This window comes from Vigna unguiculata, chromosome 1 (genome assembly GCF_037176805.1).
Source record: "Vigna unguiculata cultivar grain cowpea cultivar isolate G323 ecotype 2 chromosome 1, ASM3717680v1, whole genome shotgun sequence".
Taxonomy (NCBI): domain Eukaryota; kingdom Viridiplantae; phylum Streptophyta; class Magnoliopsida; order Fabales; family Fabaceae; genus Vigna; species Vigna unguiculata.
In genome coordinates, this window is record NC_140792.1 from 6,330,037 (window position 1) to 6,351,609 (window position 21,573).

Genomic DNA, 21,573 nt, shown 5'->3' on the forward strand with positions numbered 1-21,573 from the left:
TATGCTATTGTTTCTATTTAAGTTTTGAAATAATACAAGGATGAGGTTCTTACATCATATTCTAGGTTATCTATGAAATTATTTTTCAGTGTTGATATAGTTGGAGGGAACCATAACACATTCCATACATTAATTAAATAAGTCTAAGAATACATATTAGATGAGTATGCCCACACACTGATCAAATGAGTCTTGTAACAAACATTAGAGGAATTTGTCCATACACTAATTAGTCGAGTTTAGCAATATACGTTAGATGAGTCTGTTCATACATATGTTAGATGAGTCTATTAATATACATTAAATGACTTTATCCATTTGTTGATTAGTAGAGTCTTGCAATATACATTAGATGGGTTTGTCGTTATATTAATTAGACGAGTCTAAAATACATATTAGATGTGTGTCCATATACTAATTAGACCAGATCTAACAACATATATTAGATGAGTTTGTCAATGAATTGATTAGACAAGTCTAACAATATACATTAAATCAATTTTTCATACACTGAGTTGTATTTTAGTAGGTCTACTTTACATATTTTTGCATATCCTTTATATTTTTAAAGAGTCTATTCTATTTGTACACATGTTTTATCCTTTGCATTTTTGCAGAACCTATTTATATTTTTATACAGATATTGACTTTCTAAACAAACATATAAATCATTTTTATGTTGATTTTATTCTTAGTTATAAAATTTTTATTATTTCTTTTTACTGTAGGGCGACCTTACCTATCTCGTATTTTCGTACCTATTAACCTGTGTCTAGACACGAGTTTAAGACTGGTATTAATGAAAATTATATTTAGTAGTTTCTTTTGTGTTCATGACTGCCGGTATATCAGGTCTAAAAATTATATGTTAGGTTGTGCATAATGTAAAGAAAGAAATAAGTATATCAGGTCTAAAAATATATGTTAGGTTGTGCTTAATGTAAAGAAAGAAATAAGTCGGTAAGGATATTCAAAAGAATAGGAAATATATTACGTAGATGAGTAATAAGTACTTAGTTTCAACAGTCAAAATATATATTAATTCGAGAATATCAATATACATTAACCGATACATACTAACTTGTATTCATAAAATCATATAAAAAAAACTTAAATATATTTAACCTGGTTAACATTCATTTCTATTTTCAAATACTCAAGCCTCATTATTTCTCTCTATCTTTCTTTTTCCGTGTCATATTATGATATTTTTCTCTCTTATATCCTTCGCACACTAGCTGTCTAAAAATAGCATTAGGCATCCAAATATCATTTTCCAGTAAACAAAAAGAAAAGAAAGAGAGAAAGAATGAGTCATTAACAAGTGGATATAAAAATTACAAAACCTAGTACAATTTACAGAGTAGAGAATCTTCTTTTTTCTGATACAACATCCAAACTGTAATCCATTCTATAGCATTTATGTACAATGTTGGACATCTGAGTAGGTTGTAAAACCGCATTTACAAAAAAGCAAGTATGAATACAGACATGTACAAAAAAAACATCATATTATCTTTCATTAATCATTGTCATCCAATCATGTGTGGTCACATTATTTAAAGAATATGACAAGAAGTCAAAACTCTTAAAATAATGTAACCAAAGGAGGTTGAAAGGTTACGTTTGATAAAAGATAACAGAAGAAATCTATCACTCTTTGTGGTTGGAGGAGCGATCACTTCTTTGTCCACCAAGAATACGAGAAATCTGTAAACCTCTACTGAAAGCTTGGTTGAAGAGCATACGAGTTTGAAATTCTGAAACAAATGGGAACCATGCCAAGAAAGCAACTGGTGTGAAGAGAAGCAAGCCCATTATCACTTCATATCCACGAGCAAGTGCCCGAATAGACCCCCAAAACCCAGTTTTTTCAATCACAGGTTTACAAGCTTGTGCAATCTTGTACAAAGAAAAAACAAAAGACAATGAAAATGAAATGAGTATATATGCTCAAACTGATTCTGAGAAGAGATATTGAGGTGTCCCTTTCTTATATTTTGACAATAAAGTTTCTAGTTTGCATAGGATTTGACGAAAGAGAGATACCATATAAAGACATTTATCAATGGTTTTATAGAGTGGCAACATGCATTGCTTTGATCCCTAAGAACTTTTGTGGATTGTGAGCATAAAGGGTCTGTCAGAAGCCATTTTGAATAGCTTTCCAAAAATAAATAGCTATTTTTATGATTGCAAACAAACATAAACTAACTTAAGTTTTATTTTTTAAAAATCTCTAACAAGAAATCACTAGATTATGTTACATCATGATCACTTCTTTTTTCAATCCTTGTTGGGCTCATAATTATTAGCAACTTTACAACTTCTTTACAACTTCATAGGGTAAACTACTTAGCAAGTAAACAATTTTGGAAAACAATTTGCATAGATGTGCACTCTCTTAGGGATCAAAGCAACACAAATTGACATGGATCAAACATTGACTTGAAAGAATATGTGAGTAAAGAAAAAAAAAGGTATTTACTGACCAGCAGCAAGCCCCAGCCTGTTGGCATGACTGCTAGGATGCAGACTATTATGTCCTTGAATGTCAAACCAGCAACTGCTATTAAGACTATGAAGATGGTAAGAAATGTCAAGAAAATTGAACCCTCAATCAATCGAAATAAAAGCTGGTAGTCTGCGCTAAGGCGTCGCCTGCCGAGAGATACACCCTGCAAAGTTCCAATATTATAACAGAAAGAGATGAGTTAGGGGTGTAAGAGAAAATAAGAGTGTGGGTGGACATGGTTACTCTTCAATATGTCTAACCATGGTAAAAGAAAACGTAGAGAATGTACCTAAAAGTTAAACATATTATGTGGATCTGAGCTTTTAATATTTAACTGAACCAAACACAGGACACAGTGACAGAAGTGTCTCAATTATTTTAGTAATGCAGTGTTAAGACCTGTACGAGGTGAATCATGGTTTTACCATGTAACCTCTTTATTTGCTGTTTTTCAAGTAACATAATGCCTAGACTCAATAATGGTGTTCATAAACAAAGCACTAAGCTGCATCTTTGAAAAATGAATACACCAAATCTTAACATATAGAATATAATAGTGTGAAATCTCACCTTCATTAAACCCAATATTACAAAGATTATCATCCATGAAACACCATAAACCTGTAAGCCAATAGTAACAACAGTTAAACTGAAGTTCTTGGAGCTAGGAATTGGGGACTTATAAACAACCAAAAAAGGAGTGTTCCTAGGTAGAACTGGGTAAGAAAGAACTTACCAGAACACTTTGAGTTGAATCAGTAATTGACAGGTGATATACAAGGCCATATTGATATATGAAAAAACGGAGGGCTAATATGATCTCAGTAGCAATACCACGCTTTCCGGAGTGCCGGAGATGCTCATGTTCCTTTTCCCACCAGGATTCCCAACTTTTATCAGGTGCTACACCAATGCCTCCACGGTTGCTTATCCATTTATGCCAATCTGTCCAGTCATCAACTATCTTCTGCCACTCAAAGCCTGATGGATTAAAAAGGAAGGGAGCAAAAAGCCATGTCCCTACCATGAACCACATGGTTATAGTAATGAAAATATAAGCAACCACTCCTCTGTATGCATGACCAAATATATGGTATACCACAAGCAGAATCACCAGTTCAATTCCTTTAACAAAATGGCTGCGAGAATAGAGCCTGTAGTTATCAGCAAATTTAGCATGAAACACCACAAAACCACGGCCTGTGCCTCTGTACTGTGCACCTCCATGAAGCAATGTCCTTCCATAATAGTGTGTTTTTGTTCCAAGAGAAAATGTGAAAAATACAGGTGCCAACTGTAGTTGCATGAGTATAAATTCACTCAATGCCTGACGGAATCCCCTCTCCAAGCCAATTTCCATCAACATAGGCAATGCCAATAAAAGTCCAATTTGCACAACTGACTGAGAAGCAAGAGCTACTTGAAGAGCTTTGTTTTCTCGAATAGTTCTCTGTTTGTTCAAACTTTCTTCAAGTCCACTAAGGGAAAGATAGAGGCGTCCATAAAGGAATACATAAACTGTGAGGACAGTTACCTGTCAAAATCAAAGTCAGTATTTGCAACAGATCATATTCATATATGCTACAAGTAGGGTAGATTCCACACATACCAGGGTACTGAAATAGAAGCCGATGGTAGTGTAATAGCAAGATAGCATTCGGAAGAAATCAAAACGGTGTCCAAGCCTGTATATGTCTCTACTCATTGTCTGCTCACCGTTACCAGCAGCGATTTTTGCTTCAAACATTGATATCTGGTTAAGTCCCACATCCCTTCCTTTACCAACTTGTATGTACTCATGATGAGTGACATTTCCTTCACGTAAAGTAGAATTGAAACCTACACACCATAAATAAACTTTAACAATTAGATAACCTTTTGAAAGAAACAGAAACAAGTTGCATACATGATACAGGAAAAGAACACGTGCCTGCAAATATATCCTCACTCAAGTTGATGACCTTAGAAGCCTTGCTTACACCCCCTCTTGTCAAGTGGAAAAGTCTATCAAACACATCTGGATGGCCATAATGGAACCGCACTCTGAATGAAAGGAATAAAAACATTACTGATATAATCAAACAAAAACTGACAACACTGGAGACATATAGACTAAAATTTTAACTCAACATCTGAATTGTCACACAGCACTTGACCGACCTTAACACAGAGAAAGAATATATCCTAAGAAAAAGTAGGGAAATATAACTAATATTTATATTCTTGCTACTTCTACATTTCAGTAACTTTGATTATATTATGTTGTTAGTAGGATATTTAAGTGTACTACTAGAAGCTGTTAAAAGATTCTAGAGATCTTTATGTAATTCTTACTATAGGGTTAGAGTCCTCTATACTGATGTACTATTTTAAATAAATCAATTAAATAAAAATCTTATTTCTTTCATACTAATCCTTTCAAGTTAGTATCAGAGCTCCCAATCTTGTGAGCTTGCTTCCACATTTTTTCCTTATCGTCTTAGTCATGGTTCTTTATAGGGTTGCCTGAAATGCACCCAAATTTTGGTTCTGTCAATGCTGCCCCCAGCAACTGCCATCCGCTAGAGCCACTGGAGCCACAGCCACCATTTAGTTGTCACCAGAGTCGTTGCCAGAGCTATTGTTGGATCTTTTGTTGGAGTTGTAACTGCCGTCGTTGCTACTGTCATTGCTACCGTCATCACTGTTATCCACTGCCATTGCTGGAGCTTTCTATCTTATTGTTGTGTTTTATTTAGGAGGGAACTAAGGAATCCCTATTATTTATTTAAGCATGGAAGCTCCACTAAGAAATGTTGATCTTCCAACTACATGCACTATGTGATGAAATTGAAAGATGAAGGAAATTCTATTGTGAATAAAGGGCAATATCAAAGGTGTGTGGGGAAGCTCATTTACTTAGATCACACCAAACCTAAGATAGCCTATGTTGTGAGTGTAGTTAATCAATTCATGCATGATCCAAGGGAAAGAGACATTTACAAGCTATGAACAAAACCCTTCAATATTTGAATACAAGTCTAGGAAAGGCATTGTTGTTCAAGAGGAATGAAAAACTAAAAATGGAAGTGTATAGTGATGCATATTAGCAGGGTTTATCATAGATAGGAAATCCACCTTTGGATATTTCATGTTCTTGTGTGGAAATTTGGTGACTTAGAGAAGTAAAAAACAAATTGTTGTTGCAAAGTCTAGTGCAAAGGTTGAATTTTGAGTTGTGGCACATGGGATGTGTAAATTGTTATAGCTGAGAATTATTCTAAATGATTTTAAAGTGACATGTGAAGAACTATGATTCTTTATTGTAATAATAAGTCAGACATTAGTATTATTCACAATCCAGTTCAACATGATAGGACCAAACAAATAGAAATAGATTGACACTATTAAAGAGAAACTAGATAGTGGTATTATCACTACTTCTTATCTCTCGCTTGGGCTTCAGTTAGCAAATATGTTTACCAAAGGTCTTCCCCCTGAACAATTTCATGATCTCACATGCAATATGGGAATGATAGATATCCATTGACTAGCTTGAGGGGGAGTGTTGTTAGTAGGATATTAAGTGTACTACTAGAATATGTTAAAAGATTATAGAGATCTCTATGTAATTATTACTATAGGGTTAGAAATGGTGGAGGAACAATGTATACGAATAGTCTCCTTCTCATCTCCCCTATTTTCTAAGGGAATCCATGGTGAAACTAGTAGACAAAAGTCTTAGAAAAAGGGGGGAAATTATGAAAGTGATTAAGTTTCATTTGAAGAGAGCTTAGGAAAGGATGAAGCAACTGGCTGGCGTAGATCAGATAAGAAGTATCAGATTGTGATATGGTTTATGTAAAACTATACCCATATAGCCAAGTTTCTGCGGCTCACAGAAGTAATGCCAAGTTCAGCCCTAAGTACCTTGCTCCCATTAGAATCATTGATTATATTGTAAATGTCCACAATGTATTTCATGTATCAAAACCTATAAAACATGTTGGAGATTCAATAACCTCAACCAATCTACCCTATCAAACTGAAGGGGAACTTGCATTATCAAACTGAAGGGGAACTTGCATAAAAGGAACCTGAGGCCATTTTAGAAGAATAACTATGAAAAGGAAAGGTGCTGAAATTACTAAAGTCATGGTCAAGTGGAAACATCAACTTCCAGAGGATGCAATATGTAAGTTCTATTATGATTAGGAGATATACCCTGTATTCTATCCTTGAGGCCAAGGATGTTTCCAAGGGAGGGGCATTGATATGAAATAGAAAATCTATAGTTAAGGGTTTATGTCATTCAGTTAGGCTTTTAGTTGGGTAGAAAATGGTTAGTGGAGTTAGCTAGTTAGTTAGCTATATAAGTAGCAAGTTAGCTAATTGATCCTCATGAAAATTCATAATTTGTAACAAAGACTTTTGTAATTCCTGAAAGTTCTCAATAAAAATCATTTGGGACTTTTCTTCCACAAAGTTCCCTCTCTTCTCTATGTTCTTCAAGTTTACACTTAATTCCTAGGACTGGAAATTCTCGTAACATGTGCATGCCATTTGCACATGACATTATTTTGGTCGTAGAATCAATTGAAGAAATAAATAGGAAGTTAGAAAAACAACAATGAGCTCTGAAAGTTAAACTATAACAAGGGTTAGTATTCTGCTGCTATACATCTCATTATAAACCTCCATTTAAATACTGAAACCAACCAGAAAGACTCACTTCAAGGGGTAAGCCAACAATCTTTGTCCAATTGTCACAAAACTATGCTCTTGATTGGACATAAACCACGCAAGAGATGAAACACTGCAAGAAACATAAGGTACATAAAGATAAACGGAAAAAAATTAATAGATTACAGTTTATATCAGAAACGATATCAATTGATTCAAAATTGTTATAACAGAACATACCTGCCAGTAAATATATACTCTCGGAGTCCAAGTATTGTTGGCATTCTTGGACCATCAGGTTGTTTGAGAAATTCCTGCAGCAAATTCCTCATCTTGAAGGCTTCTTCCATATAGTTATCCTGTTACACGCAAATTTAGCAACCTGAATTTGTTTTTCAAAAGCTAGCTTCCCCTTTTTCATATATGCGTAAATAATGCAAAAAACCTGATTCATATCAATTGTTTGCAAGCCTTCCCCACGTGTGAAAATGATGGCATGGTTTTGATTTTCTGGCTTTCCCTCACCCAATATTGCTGGTCCAGGAAGCTTTATCCTGTAAATTACCTACACCAAAATAACCAATCAACAAATTGAAAAGAATTGCTACTGTTAAAGAATATATCATTGGGTTGGATATGTTTGAGAAGAATCCATCTGTCCAGATTTACACAATAACAATTAAAAAAATAGAGGAAAAATCATTTTGCTATTTTCCCCCTTGCAATGAGAAAGATGCCAATGGATGTACCAAATGATTTTGTTGTATGAATTTTGGCCTATCTTTCGGAGCTGTCATAAGTAGGCTATACAATATAATAATGTTAAGGATTTTGATCAATTTCAATACATTGACTTTGATTATTGTTAGTTCATTGGTCTACAAAACAGTACCTGGTCTAAACTCTGAACTGTTTCAGATGAATCATTTGACTTTGCCGGTAATGGAGCTTTCACTAGAGCTGAATAATAAACCTTATCTGTTTTTCGAGATGAATCTTTGATATGCTCTTCAACCTCATCAATGTAAGCAACTCGAAGAGAAGGGTACCTGCATTTGGAACTTTAGCACTGAATGTTTGCATAAGCTATGACAAGCGAGGAGGTTGGTTTGAGAGACATACTTAATCATAAGCTTTAAAATTTCTTTTGCCCTGGGATCACCAGATCGCTTATGAATACTATATTGTTGACACGAAACTACATATGTGAATTTCATGTCAGCTAATGATTGACATTGTGTCCACAGTGTCCTGTCAGTGGTTGAATTTTCCCTGCTCTCTAGTTCTGCAGCCTTGTAACCTTTCATTAATTCTGTGAAGTGAAATGGAAATATTAATCTCAGCGTGTAATAGATAAAGTAATGATTCTTCATCTTTCAATGAATCGTTTGTGGTGTGTACCTTCATCCTTCGCCATGTCAAGAAAAGCCTGTAGCTCCAACGCTTGTCGAATATACATCATTCCTCGGACTTTACTTGGTGAGAATAAAGTGAAAAGGATTAGAGGAAATTCATAATTCCACATTACAAATATAACTTTAAATTTTGTGCATCTTAAATGCAAAAATGTTTGACGGACAGGAAGTAGTTCATACCAGTTTTGGTCAATGTCTGTCCTCTGTATGATGCCCATAAACGAAGATCTTCTTCATTCTCTACTCTGAGTTTTTCTTCACTTTTATAATCAAAACGCTGAACAAAGTTTTTCCATTCATCTGCAGAAAATCATGATCAGGAGAAAAACTAAACTACAGAATTGTAAAGACTTATGGTATGAAAGGAAAATTAGTACATCATTAGCAAGGATGGACCAAGCTCTAGGTAATGGAGTTTTGTCCCATCTAAATTTTATGTATTTTTCAATTCTCGTGGTAGTATTTGGTCATTGTTTCCATTAAATTTCAGGTTGATTTCATAAAATGGTGATGAACGAGTATCTTTCAAGAAAATTTGAAGTGTACCCGTGTCTACTGTGCATCCTAGCCTCTACTGCCAAATTATTTTACTGATTATCACAATTACAAAATCAAATGGGTATCCATAGCTTTATATTTTAAGATTTTTTGTTAAGTGACTTTAAGCCAGTTGACCAAGTTTAGAGGATTAAATCCACGACATCAAAATCTTCTAATTAAACTTAGTTAAGTAGTATTAGGTTACACTATCTTAAAAAGTGAACTTTAATTTTAATTCAACTTCATAAAACTGATTTATTGAAGTAAGGCTTGCACCCATCTATCTATCTATCTATACATACATACATACATACACACACACACACACACACACACACACACACACACACACACACACACACACACACACACACACACACACACACACACACACACACACACACACACATATATATATATATATATATATATATATATATATGTATGTACACACTCATGCAGAGGACATCAAGCATGGGAACAGTGGAAGGGGGGCCTGATAACTAGTGGTACGACCCATAAAACTCGTTAAAAAAAAAAAGGCTCTAATAAGTTTTGATTATATTTTGTAAAATGAATTTTAAACCTAACTTAATTTGATAACCTATATATTATAATTTGATCATATTTGTAAGATCTCCAATATAATACCATAAAATTTACTACATTTCAAGCCCGAAGGGCTCCAGCATGGAGGCATGCTACATTCTTGGTACATCAACATTTTTGTTAGCTATCTTGATACATCAACTTAAGCTTTAAGTTCAAGCAATTCTTTGACAAATATCAAGAGAAAATGGGAAACCTGGAAATATCTTTTGCAGGTAAAAGAGGATAGACACTCCATCTTCATTTGGCTCTTCCAGGTGATTTAAGGAGAAAAGAACAGCTTCATCAAAGTATGGTGTCAAAACACTACAAAATCAAGATATACAAAGCCATTAATATACTTTATCTATAAATTCCAGGACTTCAAAAGGCTCCTTAATCGTTATTGCATATATCACAATCATACAGAACTCATATAGGTCACTCTTATAGATTTGTCATCCTTTTCAAAAAAAAAAAAAGAAAACGGAAGATATGGAGTGAATTTACTCAATAATAAATCATAAAATTAATGTTTATAAGTTGCACATGGAATGAGCTTACGAGAAGGACATCATGTTCCGAACTTTGGGAGCAGGTGGCATATCCATAAACAATGAATTAGAGAAGAAAGTTATACGCCTCCGAGCATCCAAGTTGGATGGAACATCCATAGCAGACTCCCTGACAGTAAGCAGTAATTGAAGCCTTTTTATCTGTAAAAATCAGCAAGCACATAAAATGAAAAAAAAAAACACAGAAACAGAACAATGCAGACATCGGAAATCTGGGAAAAATGAGGTTGAGAACAAACATATAATTTTTATTTTACTTAATAATAACATTTATTATTCTGAGACTTACTTTCTCTATCCAAGCGTCAATATCTGTTTCAACAGGAAATTGAAGTTTACCAAAGAACGTATATTGTTGATCAAGGGGTGTAAACCTTTCATCTTTCCCATAAGACCCACCATGGCTTGAATCTAGCAATCTACAAGAGAATAATAATTAAACCAAAATGAACACAACTTATGAAATAAGTAAGAGAAACATAAAATTTCAAATGACTAACCCCTCACTGTCTCCTTCCATTATGTCTCTGGTCACAATCTCTAGCATGTCAAGCAAGAGTATCACAATTGAATCCTTGTCTTCCACTTTGTTATCCAACTGAACATATAACAACAAAATTTTATTAAAGTTCACTCTTGATCAAAGAGAAAATGTAACATTGCTATTTACATATAATTACCAAAAGTTCAATCAGTTGAACAAATCGATCATACAGATTAGGGACAGCACTCAGATTCAACTCAGTCAGCAAAGCTTTGTTTTCTATGTGCTCATCAACTCTTTGAAAAATATTTTGTATAACCCTGCATTTGTGAAACCATACATCATGCGGGTGTATCAAACTTTGTTTTCATGCATAACTCAGATGCTTTGAAACTTACAATTTCTCACGTTCTCCAAGAACCAAGAAGTTAATAATGCTTTTAAAAGAAGCATAGCATTCCTCAACAGCAGATTTCATGTACTTGTCTCTTGACATTCTCTTTTCCAGTTCTTGTCCTTTTCCAAAACTGTCTTTGGCCATTGACACAGCTATAGGGATCTGTGCAACAAATAGAGTTTTAAATGATTTAAAAAGGATCCACATTATTCTCTCACACCCACACAAAGTAATTGAACACAGGTATATGAACCTTGCTAGCAAGTAAGAAAGGTGGCCACTGGATGAGGTTTAAAGATCGGTCGGCCGAATATGGTACGAGCATGAGGTCCATCTCCCTAACATTTCACTTTAGTCAGACTTATTTGCAACAAAAAATAAAGGCTTCACATGAAAACGAGAAAATCTCAATATTCTAGTAGTTCAAGCTTTATCAAAAGCAAAGAATCAAGATATTGAGAAAATGTTAAGTCATAGCCCTACCTGTTATCAATTAGGTCCTCTTCCCTCAGACTAGTGATTATTTTGTTCCATAACTGTGCAAATCGTGCAGATTCCTTCTCTTTATTAGAAGATACCTGAAACAACAGGTTATATAAGGATCAAATTGATATTTATAAAAGAAGATTACATCTAGAAAACAAATACAAGACAGGTAGATTGGGAATGATATCAACAAAAGAACCATTCAACTCAATAGTGTCATATTTGACAAGGAAACACCTTAAAAACTAATTCATAATTGAAACCCAAAATGTATGATTAAAGCTACAAGCCTGACTCATAAAAGGTGTGTCTGAAAAAATGTCAAGTTAAATTCTAGAATAAAGCCAAATGGATATAGAGACAGTCTCTTTTACACTACTAAACCTCAATAATAGATAGATTTAGTTAGGAATGCATGTCTCCGAGGCTTCCTCCCAGAGCTACTTGTAAGTTCCTCAGAAGTATGTTTTAAATCTTACTATCCAAGCTTGCAGGTTAATGATGAGTATTCAGTAAAAACATAGACATAATCTGGAAAAGTTTCAAAACCTGTTCAAAGTTGCGAGAAAAGTGGGCCTTTAGGCCCTTCTTTCGTTTTGTCTCAGTCTGTTCCGCGGGAATCAAGCAACCATTAAAAGCACCCGGAATTGAATCAAAACGAGACCTAAGTAATTCCAAGGTTCGAATCTGAAATTAAAATGAAAAAAAAAAATGAATTATGTTTATGAATTTCAAGATCCATAAATCCACAGTTAAAGTAGCAGAAAAAACATTCTTTACCTTAGTTTGTACAGCAAAAATAACAGAAGAAAAAACAAATCAATCAAAACTTGAACATTAAACCCCGGACCATTTCATAACTTTCAATGTTTTTTTAACTTTGTTAAGATCCAATTGCAAGTGATCGAACTTGAGTTGAACATTAGTATTCATAATTAGTAATATAATGAACAAAATATAACAGAATCAAGAGTGTACAAAAAGGAAAATAGGAAGCCTTAATTTGAAAAGACAGAAATAGTAATATTACTTTTTAATTGAAATTTTGTATAGTTGTTAATATATAGGCTTAGCTACATCAACTAAACCATGTTAAAATCTTCTAAGTATGGAAATGATGCATTCTAATAATCTTCACTTCTAAGCAAGTGTCAATAGACAACAGGTTTTGAGACCAAAAAATTAATACTTAATACACACACAATAGACAAACCTCTCCCAATCGTCGAAATGCACCATATATGCCTCCCCATATTGTAGAGAATATAGCATACCAAATCTGTGTATCCATAAAGTAGACCTACAAAGGGAACCTTGTTACTATTAAACACATAGAACAAAGAAATAATGAAATTAGTGAGACATGTGATAGCAAGATAGAAACGTACAAGTATGATAGGGGACCATATAGCAATCACTACACCCATATTGTTTCTGGCTGCACGTAGTAGAATATGATATTAAGAACAAACATTATATAAACTACAATCATTTTTTTATTAATTCCAAGTGTTACCATGAGGGAAGAACTCATGCCATCTGTAATCTGATACATGAGCATTCATGATGGCTCTTGTTGGACCCACAAGAGGCATTATCTGCAGTTTTGAAGAAATTAAGGTAATGATTTTAAGGTCAATATAAGATGCTACAGAAAAGTCTGCAACTTTGCAGGTATAGAGACACTCCTAAACTAGAAAAGATTCCTTAGATAATAGACAGTAATCACACTATATGAAATTGCAGATTCCTATACACAGAAGCACATACTAATATTGATATGTACACAATGAAATTGGGTAGAAATGAACCGGTTAGAAAATGGAACTCAGATAAAAGTAACTGGAAAAGTGAAGAGAAAGAAGAAATAAGATCAAATGGAAACATGGTCGAATCTTTACCTCCAGGTAGTAACTGAATGCTAATTTAGCTAGAATTAGGAGAACCCAGAAAGAAGTGTACCTATAAAATTAAGACAGTTACAGTTTAACCAACAGATATGACAAATGAAAATGATCAAAGGTGAGGATTGAAGAAATTAACTTCGTTCCCTTACTTCAACAATGAAAGTGGACCTTCTTGCATTCCTCTTCCAACAAAGAGGCGAGGCTGCAAATTGTTGAAATGAAAATTGAGAGAAAATAAAACAATAAATACTGAACAAATTAACTGAAAAAATGCTAAATATATGTTCTTTCTCGTAAACCAGTGTCTACCTAACATTTAAAAGAAAAACTAGACAACACAAATAATATTTGTCTGAAGTATTTCTTAAGGAATATAAAAAGGCATTGGTTTAAAAGAAAGTACACATATCATTATATATATAAGCATAAATACACAAGCCAGATATGCCTCTGTTTACCTGAGACCACCACATCATGAGCTTCACAACACCATTGTTAGACCTCTCAAGATACCGGCGAATGAATGGGAACACAAATAACAGTGCAGAGAGAATGTTTGGAGATAAGTAAATGAAGACAGCCAAAATGAACAGAGAAGGGGAACCTGTACCATTGCCAAACCAATTTTTAATGGTTTGTGCAAAGCCAGATGGATTTTTCCAACTATAAGCATAAGTGACTGGTAAAATTATGACCCATGCTGCTGCTAAAACCGCCTTAAATATATACCGCAGCTTCACATGAAGTGACATGACGTTCCTTGCTTTCCAACTAAGGACAATGTCCAGAACGGCTGGAAAAGTATAAAGACAGCATAATCAACTTTTATGGGAATTTATAAGCATGAGTCATCCTGATAAAAATTCTCAGTAACTTTTTGAAATAAAAGTTAATTAAAACAAAGAAACAAGAGATTCAAAATCTTGTGAACATTTAGAATAAGGATTTATATTATCTTTTATGGTCTTGCTTTGATATGTCTATTGTAACCATCACTTGGAACAATAGTCTCAGAATACTATTTCTGTATTTCTTATTACTTCTGAGTTTGGCTGCTATGAAATGAACCCACTAGGCACAGAGAACGAATTAATCTCTAATGTTAGTTAAATGAAATAATCAGCATCATTGAGTCTGCTAGGCTTCATTTTCAAAAGTTTGACGGAAGAAATCTCCTGAAACAAATTTTTAACATTTATATGCTAAAAGGAAAAACTAAAACGTAAAGTGGAAAGAAAGACATTTTTTATGCTGAAAAACTGGGTTATATAGTCTTTTCTCTCCATCTCTTTTCCAATACATTAAGTCAGACAAATGATATGGAAACAAAAGTTGCATGTTTTTTATCTACCTTGTGCAAGCTTCAATATTGCAGCAGTTATGAAGATGCTAAGAACTTTCTTGAAAACATCACCCTCAAATACAGAGCTTAATTGGCCAGAACCATTCCAAGCAATGATTATCATCGCCTTAATTGAAAAGCATGATCAGCACCCTCATTAGATTGGATGGATGCAGAGTGAAGTAAAATGTTGTATATAAAAATCTATATATATGAAACTATTACCTGCAAACAGAGTATATAAAAGCTCCACATTCTATCGAAACTTCTAAATACATGCCAAAATGTGCGTATTTCAACAAAATTAACTTTTCCACTCCATCGGTCAGTGGCACGAACTCTGTTTTCCTACTTTCCAAAATGAAGCATAAGAAAAAAGCAGTTAGGATATAAGATCACGGACAGAGGATGCTTCATTCATGTTTCATGTTTGAGGAAAACATTTGAGGAAAAACTAGACGTATGCATCTTTAATAAATATTGAATTCCAATATATGCAATTCTGAATACAAGTCCTATAAGCACTAGTTATGATCATAATTACATTTTAAACCACAAGTTAACCTATATATGAAATTTTGAATCACAGAAGGCTAAGAATGACCAAGACAATAATCAGTTTTCATCAGGACGCAGTCTCTAATTAAGCTTCTTGTTAATGGTAATAGACTGTTTTGTTGGAGTTCGAGCAAAGTAAGAAGCTTAAGTTGTTCTTGTTACACAAGCCAATGAATAATTCTAATCCCATACCAGACATGAAGTATGACATACCTCGTCTTTGTTATCCTGACGTTGCTCCCGAGGTAAAGGCACAGAGAAGAAATCAGAGTCAACACGCATGGGCCACCCTAACCGAAAACAATCAAGTGACCTACAATTTGGGAAAGATAATCTATTTAAGGATAAAATTAGTACAATGAAAAACTGCCACATAAAAAAGAAGCATAATACCAAAAATATTCATTTAAATCATCATAGTTTCTCCACTGAGAATGCTTTGCTTTTCCCATATTACTCCTCTTAGCTTCCTATAATACACAAAACTCCCATGAAATAGATAAACAAGGCTATGAAATGTTGAAATTAAACAAAAGAATTCTTCAGATTATAATAAGGCAGAACTCACCTTGGCTATTACATCATATATTGGTTTTACCACTTTCATAAGAAAAGCCTCATTTTCACCACCATAAGCAGGCTTTACTGGTTCACCGGTAAGCGGACTAACATTTCCGGCTAACATCCCATACAATTCAAATGCCATCTAGTCAGATGAAGAAAAAGATATGCTTAGGTTTTGTTCATAATTATTTTGACAGTCAAATCAAGCATCAGAAAGTTGATTTTACATCATAAAATGAAAGATTATGAAAATTTTGAACTACCAAAATAAACATTCAAGTACATGCTTGAAAGATGGTGGTGGTTTAGTCCCACATCAACCTATTGTTGCGGGTTGCACAATGGCGGAGGCCAGGTGGGCCAAGTCATAATCCAAGTGGGATTCCTAGTAGGACAATTGCTGAGGGAGAGATTGTTACATGTGGCATCAATTGTCTCGTAGCGGAGGCCAAATGGGCTGGTCACAATCGAATTGTGGTGTTTGGGCTAAGTTACACTCTTAAGTAAAAAAAATCGTGCCCTGACTAATAGCTATAGCTTTTGGTCCAGTGGTAAACGCTCGATTCTAACAATTGGTGTCAAAGTCAAGGTCACGAGTTGGATTCTTGGTGGACAATTGTTAAGGGAGATTTCTAGTAGGACAATTGCTGATAAATTTCTAGTAGTGTGCAATATACTTGGAAAATAGATAAAAACATCATGCATAGAAAATGCCAAAAGAGTTTCTAGTGGAAATGAGTTCACTCTTAAAAGTTAGATTTAGGTCTAGCTTAACCCTATAAAAACAACTTGAAAGGTGAGGATTGTCCCATTTATATAGTCTTTTGACACTATTTCTTGTCAACATGCGATAAATTTTTCTCTATTAACCATCAATGAATAGAAGGGTCTGATTCTCTCATTTTAGACTGAAGAAATATTTTTATTTAAATAATACTTACGTGATGGTAGATATAACAAAGGCATTCTGGCATAAACCTCAAGTTTGCAGCTTCTCCCCATATAAGAAGATATAGGCCCATGTATAATAATTTGCGCTGTTGCATTTCCTGCTGAATAGTTGGCAACCTAGCAACCATTTGAAAATAAAGATTAAAACTTAAAAAAAGTGTATATAGCAAAGGTCGACACTAGTTGTTTGTGCAAATCAAGTGAATAAGCTGACTTCATCTAGAAGGATGGCCTTGGCCGTTCTTGCCCCTTATCCTTGACTGGAATGAATAGTTAAAAAATTTCACATCTTTTAAGAGTCAAGACCGATGGTAATTTACAAACACTGTCCTGTAACAAACTGAAATACCTTTTTACGACAAACTAATAAGGAAGCCTAAATTCCAAAGTGAACAATACATTCAATATGATGATTCTAACAATGCCAGCAGACTTGAGGTCTGAATGCAGATTGATCTCTACCCTCACTAGGTACTTATAAGACCATAAATTTCAATTTGACACCCAAATAAACTAGCATTTGAAGTAACTACTAATTGAGATATGCAAATCTCACCAGAGGCTACTTTTGCGGCCCAAATACTTGCACCATTTTTTGTAGTTTCTGAAGAGTTTCTTCATCACTTCATTTAAAGCACGATCATCCAACTAAATAAGAAAGTGCAATATGTAAGAAACAAAGGGAGAAAAGTACGTTTATATAAAAAAATAAATGCAGAAGCCATAGAAATAGATAAAATCAAACCTTGGGTTGTTGATCAGGTTTTGGAACTTGTCGTATATGTACATTAGCAAGCAAAAGAATCAAGTGCTCCCTTTGATTTTCCACATTATCCTTCTGCACAAATACAAGATAACCTTTAAATGATATATAAAAAATTAAACACCAATGGTAGACATAGATCAGTTCAGTCTCTACCTGGAAACCAAACATCAGCTGAAGCCAGTCCAGAATGTCTTCATTTACTTTGTTAGCATGACCCTTTGTCCAAGGCAAACCCCTTATATTACGGAGTGCCAAAACCGCAGCTTGAATCTGTAAAAGCAAATAAGCACATGCAACCTAATCAACACTTCAAAAATTATTTACCATATATTGTTTCATTACCGAATATTGAAGATTCTTATATCTTTTCTGCCTGTGTTTGTAACACAGGCAATGCTAACCCACTGAAAAACTCGATGTTTCTAGCCTTTGATTCAGTGATTCTACTGCCTTTCTACAGTTTTTTTTTTTTCATTAGCTTAAACAGGAGTTTCCAAGTTTTAATACAGAGTGTTACCTCTTTGAACCTTACGTATCAAGCATTAACTCATATGAAAAGTTGATTCAAACATAACTATAGAGAACAAACCTCATGATATTTCATTATAGCCTCTTTTCCACTCTCTGGATCAAGTGGCAAAATATTATAAGGGGAATATAATTGCTTCTGTTCCTCAACCTTAGTATGAGCTTGCATAATCTGCAATTAAATATCAAAAACAGAATGTCATAATCAAAATAAAGCAATCAGTGAAGAATCAACACATTGTTCTCTTTATATGTAAACTTTATTAAGAAAGTAGTTTTACCTCTTCAGATACTGGAAGATCTTCCGTTCGATTAACTGCCTTCAATACCTCAAATAAAACAGCAGCCGTTTGATATGCTTTTGTGAGCTGAGCACTGAGGAATCAAATGGTGTTAATTACAGATAATTGTGTAATATAAGACAGAAAAAATCAGGTCAATGACCAAATGATTGATTCAATGATGTTGTAAACCCACCGGTCCTTATCAGCAGCATTTTGTAATGCTTGAATATACTTTTCGTAGTACTGCCTATAAAAGGCCTGCATTTCACGAGCATCACTCTTTCTTCTTCCCTCATATGTTGTGACATTTTCCTGTTATTTAATGGAAAAGTACTTTCATATCTTCACATTTCCAAACAACTGAATATCAATACATTCAACTCTAACATAGGAAGCATCTGTTTTTTGGTTTTTCACTGATTCATTAGTATACTCAAATTAGAAATCATTACACAAGTCTTTTCAAATCTCCTAATTGTGGCATCAATTAGTCAAGGTATGAATGATCCTAAAAGGATTGAAATCATTAAGCAAAGAAAAGATTGTACGAATTCTTAACAAATGAAATCAGAAGTCCACCTTCTCCAGACGCTGAAGAAGAGCAGTTTTGAATTGGCGAACACCACGTCCACTAGACTGGGGATCTAGTCTGTGAGCTAGTTCAAAAGCATAAAACCGACCTAATGATAATAAAGACATGAGCATTAGATAAAGAACATTCACATCAAATTTCAGAAACCATCTCATGGCTGTGTCATTCTATGAGACTAGCATATATATCCAAATAGAATAATCAAAAGAGAAGGGCAACAAGGAAAAGGTAACTAAAGAAGAAAAAACTGCAACATTTTTTTAAAACAACCCTCAAACATTTTCCATCAAACTCGGAATCTGTTAAGTCAAATCCATCAATAGAGCTTACAACCCCATTTGTTTTCCTTTTCAATGAATATTAGCATCATGGTATGGTATCTATTCTTTTTATTAAATTTAAGGTTCTAAACATTATTAGACTTCAACTTTTTGCACACCCTTACAGAACAAGAACTTATCCTGTAGTTATCTAACCAAACTTGTCAAATAACATACACACCTTACATGGTTCATATGCGCAACTTTTACAGAAACTTACAGAGATAAGCAACTCTTTTATTGCTGGCGTCTACTTCATTAGCAACACGGAGGATGGGAGCTATCTCAACAAGTGAAGAAGGCACCACTTCACTGTCCAAGATTGGGTCTGCTCCTAAATTTCCAGCAGTCTGAGTTCGTAGTATACGCCTTTGCGGAGGCTGATCAGACCCCCTTCTATAAGACATCTTCACACCTCAAATTTATCAATCTATATCACTTCTAGATGTTATCACTCCTGTAACAAGTAAAGAAGTGAATCACTGTATAGCTGAGATATCAAAATTCATAGTGATGTCTAACATGATCTCATATGAAAAGAAGTGAATCATTGATGTTAGATAACTGACATAACTGATATAAGATATATCAGTTCTGGTTTCTGTTGTATCATTCCTCTATATACATCTCTTCTTGTTTTATCTTTCTTACAATTGAAGTACATAGCAAAGACCTTCAGGAAAAAAGAATTGCTGACAATTATGAGAAATGATGGCAAATCAAATCAGAAAACTGACCCTTCATAACTCTGCCATTAAAATCACTTTTCAATGGTTGGAAACACAAACACATGAAGTTTGGTTATTTGTCACAGTCAAAGATAAAAAAAATTTCTTTCCTCACTACCCCTTCTCTTTCGCTGCCCCTCTGTATGTGAGATATGAAGATTGGAAGGAGCATATAAGGTAAGGATGGTTGTGATTATACTATTCTCATGATCCATCACAAAGTAAAAATTCTATTCTATTTGCCCTGAAAAGTTGAATATCCATGAAACCCCATATAAAGTACATGCAGAAGAATTAGAAGAGGGAATTACCAGGGAAGGAAAATTCCCCAAAACCACGATTGCTACGATTAATAATAAACAGAATTGAAACCAGCTTCCCGAATTCAAAACATGAAAGAAAAACCAAAATCCCAATTGCAAGAAAGCGCCAATAAACACACCTCAAAAGGCCATGGATGAAACTCTGCCACAGAGGCAGTGATATCTTGGTTTCTGCAAGACACACAAATCAAGCAAGAAACTTTCTTTCAGTCCCCCACTGTCTCTGAGCAACCCATCATGCAGGACAGAAAAAAGGATCAACTTTTACACGAATCATGTTGCGAACAACTAAGCACGTGCAAGGGAGTGTGCTAGGAAGATCAAATTCAACTCCATAATTGTCAAGGTAATATTTTTCAAAAGATAAAACAAGGGGGGTGTCTGCAATCAGTACTGGTCCAAGTGACAATAAAATAAATAAAACAAAAGCCTTTACAAGAAAGTAAAAAGGAGAAACCAGTTAAGAAGCTTACATGGTTGTTAGATAGTGTGAGAAACAGAGAAAGTGAAAGTGCAGTAGAAGTTGTTGGGAATGAATGAATGATGAGTGAGTGAATGAGTGCAATCAATAACTCACAAATGAGTGAACCAAGAGAGAGAACAATGGTAACAGAGGATTGGTGGCTTCATCTGCATGCTTGTTTAAAGTCAATGCTCTTTAGCGGGTAATGGACTTCCAATCAAAGAAGGCCACGTCATCACTTGAAGTTCTGTATGGTTTCTTCTTCTAAAACAAACACCTTGCTTAAAACAAGGAAAAGAAAATGTAAAGGTGGAAAAAAAGGTTGTCGGAAGCCATTATTAATTGTATATCTAGAACCAATTTTAATTTGATTTCTACCACCATTATCATTAGGTTATTTAAAAAAAAAAATAGTCAATATCATTTTTTAATATACCTCTTATCAATGTTTTTATATAATACGATTAGTGGTGTAAAAATAAATTATCTCATAATTCCATCAATGAGTCAAGAGTAAAAATATAATCAATTAACTCGACCCATGTTCCAAAGGGCTATGAGTTTTAGTCTCATCGTGGTCCTATA

At 34.2% G+C, this 21,573-nt stretch overlaps 1 protein-coding gene across 1 annotated transcript; it reads right to left on the reverse strand.

The window, feature by feature from the left end:
* Nucleotides 1-1,310: 1,310 nt before the first annotated feature.
* LOC114191973 (callose synthase 2-like) lies at nucleotides 1,311-21,135 on the reverse strand. The gene is made up of 44 exons (XM_085669683.1): nucleotides 20,999-21,135; nucleotides 20,645-20,918; nucleotides 19,695-19,931; nucleotides 19,142-19,242; nucleotides 18,756-18,874; nucleotides 18,560-18,653; nucleotides 18,340-18,450; nucleotides 17,904-18,020; nucleotides 17,730-17,822; nucleotides 17,541-17,632; nucleotides 16,975-17,101; nucleotides 16,038-16,175; nucleotides 15,863-15,939; nucleotides 15,683-15,782; nucleotides 15,137-15,259; nucleotides 14,921-15,038; nucleotides 14,028-14,362; nucleotides 13,719-13,771; nucleotides 13,564-13,624; nucleotides 13,179-13,260; nucleotides 13,051-13,100; nucleotides 12,876-12,962; nucleotides 12,212-12,349; nucleotides 11,660-11,754; nucleotides 11,430-11,514; nucleotides 11,178-11,338; nucleotides 10,976-11,099; nucleotides 10,796-10,893; nucleotides 10,585-10,714; nucleotides 10,285-10,436; nucleotides 9,938-10,047; nucleotides 8,773-8,892; nucleotides 8,579-8,647; nucleotides 8,300-8,489; nucleotides 8,070-8,226; nucleotides 7,623-7,742; nucleotides 7,418-7,536; nucleotides 7,227-7,310; nucleotides 4,446-4,558; nucleotides 4,125-4,354; nucleotides 3,252-4,049; nucleotides 3,086-3,136; nucleotides 2,493-2,678; nucleotides 1,311-1,902 (listed from the first exon to the last, which is right to left on the reverse strand). The coding sequence occupies exons 3-44, from the start codon at nucleotides 19,879-19,881 to the stop codon at nucleotides 1,654-1,656; spliced, it is 5,844 nt and encodes a 1,947-aa protein (XP_085525809.1). The 5' UTR covers nucleotides 19,882-19,931; nucleotides 20,645-20,918; nucleotides 20,999-21,135; the 3' UTR covers nucleotides 1,311-1,653.
* Nucleotides 21,136-21,573: the final 438 nt, after the last annotated feature.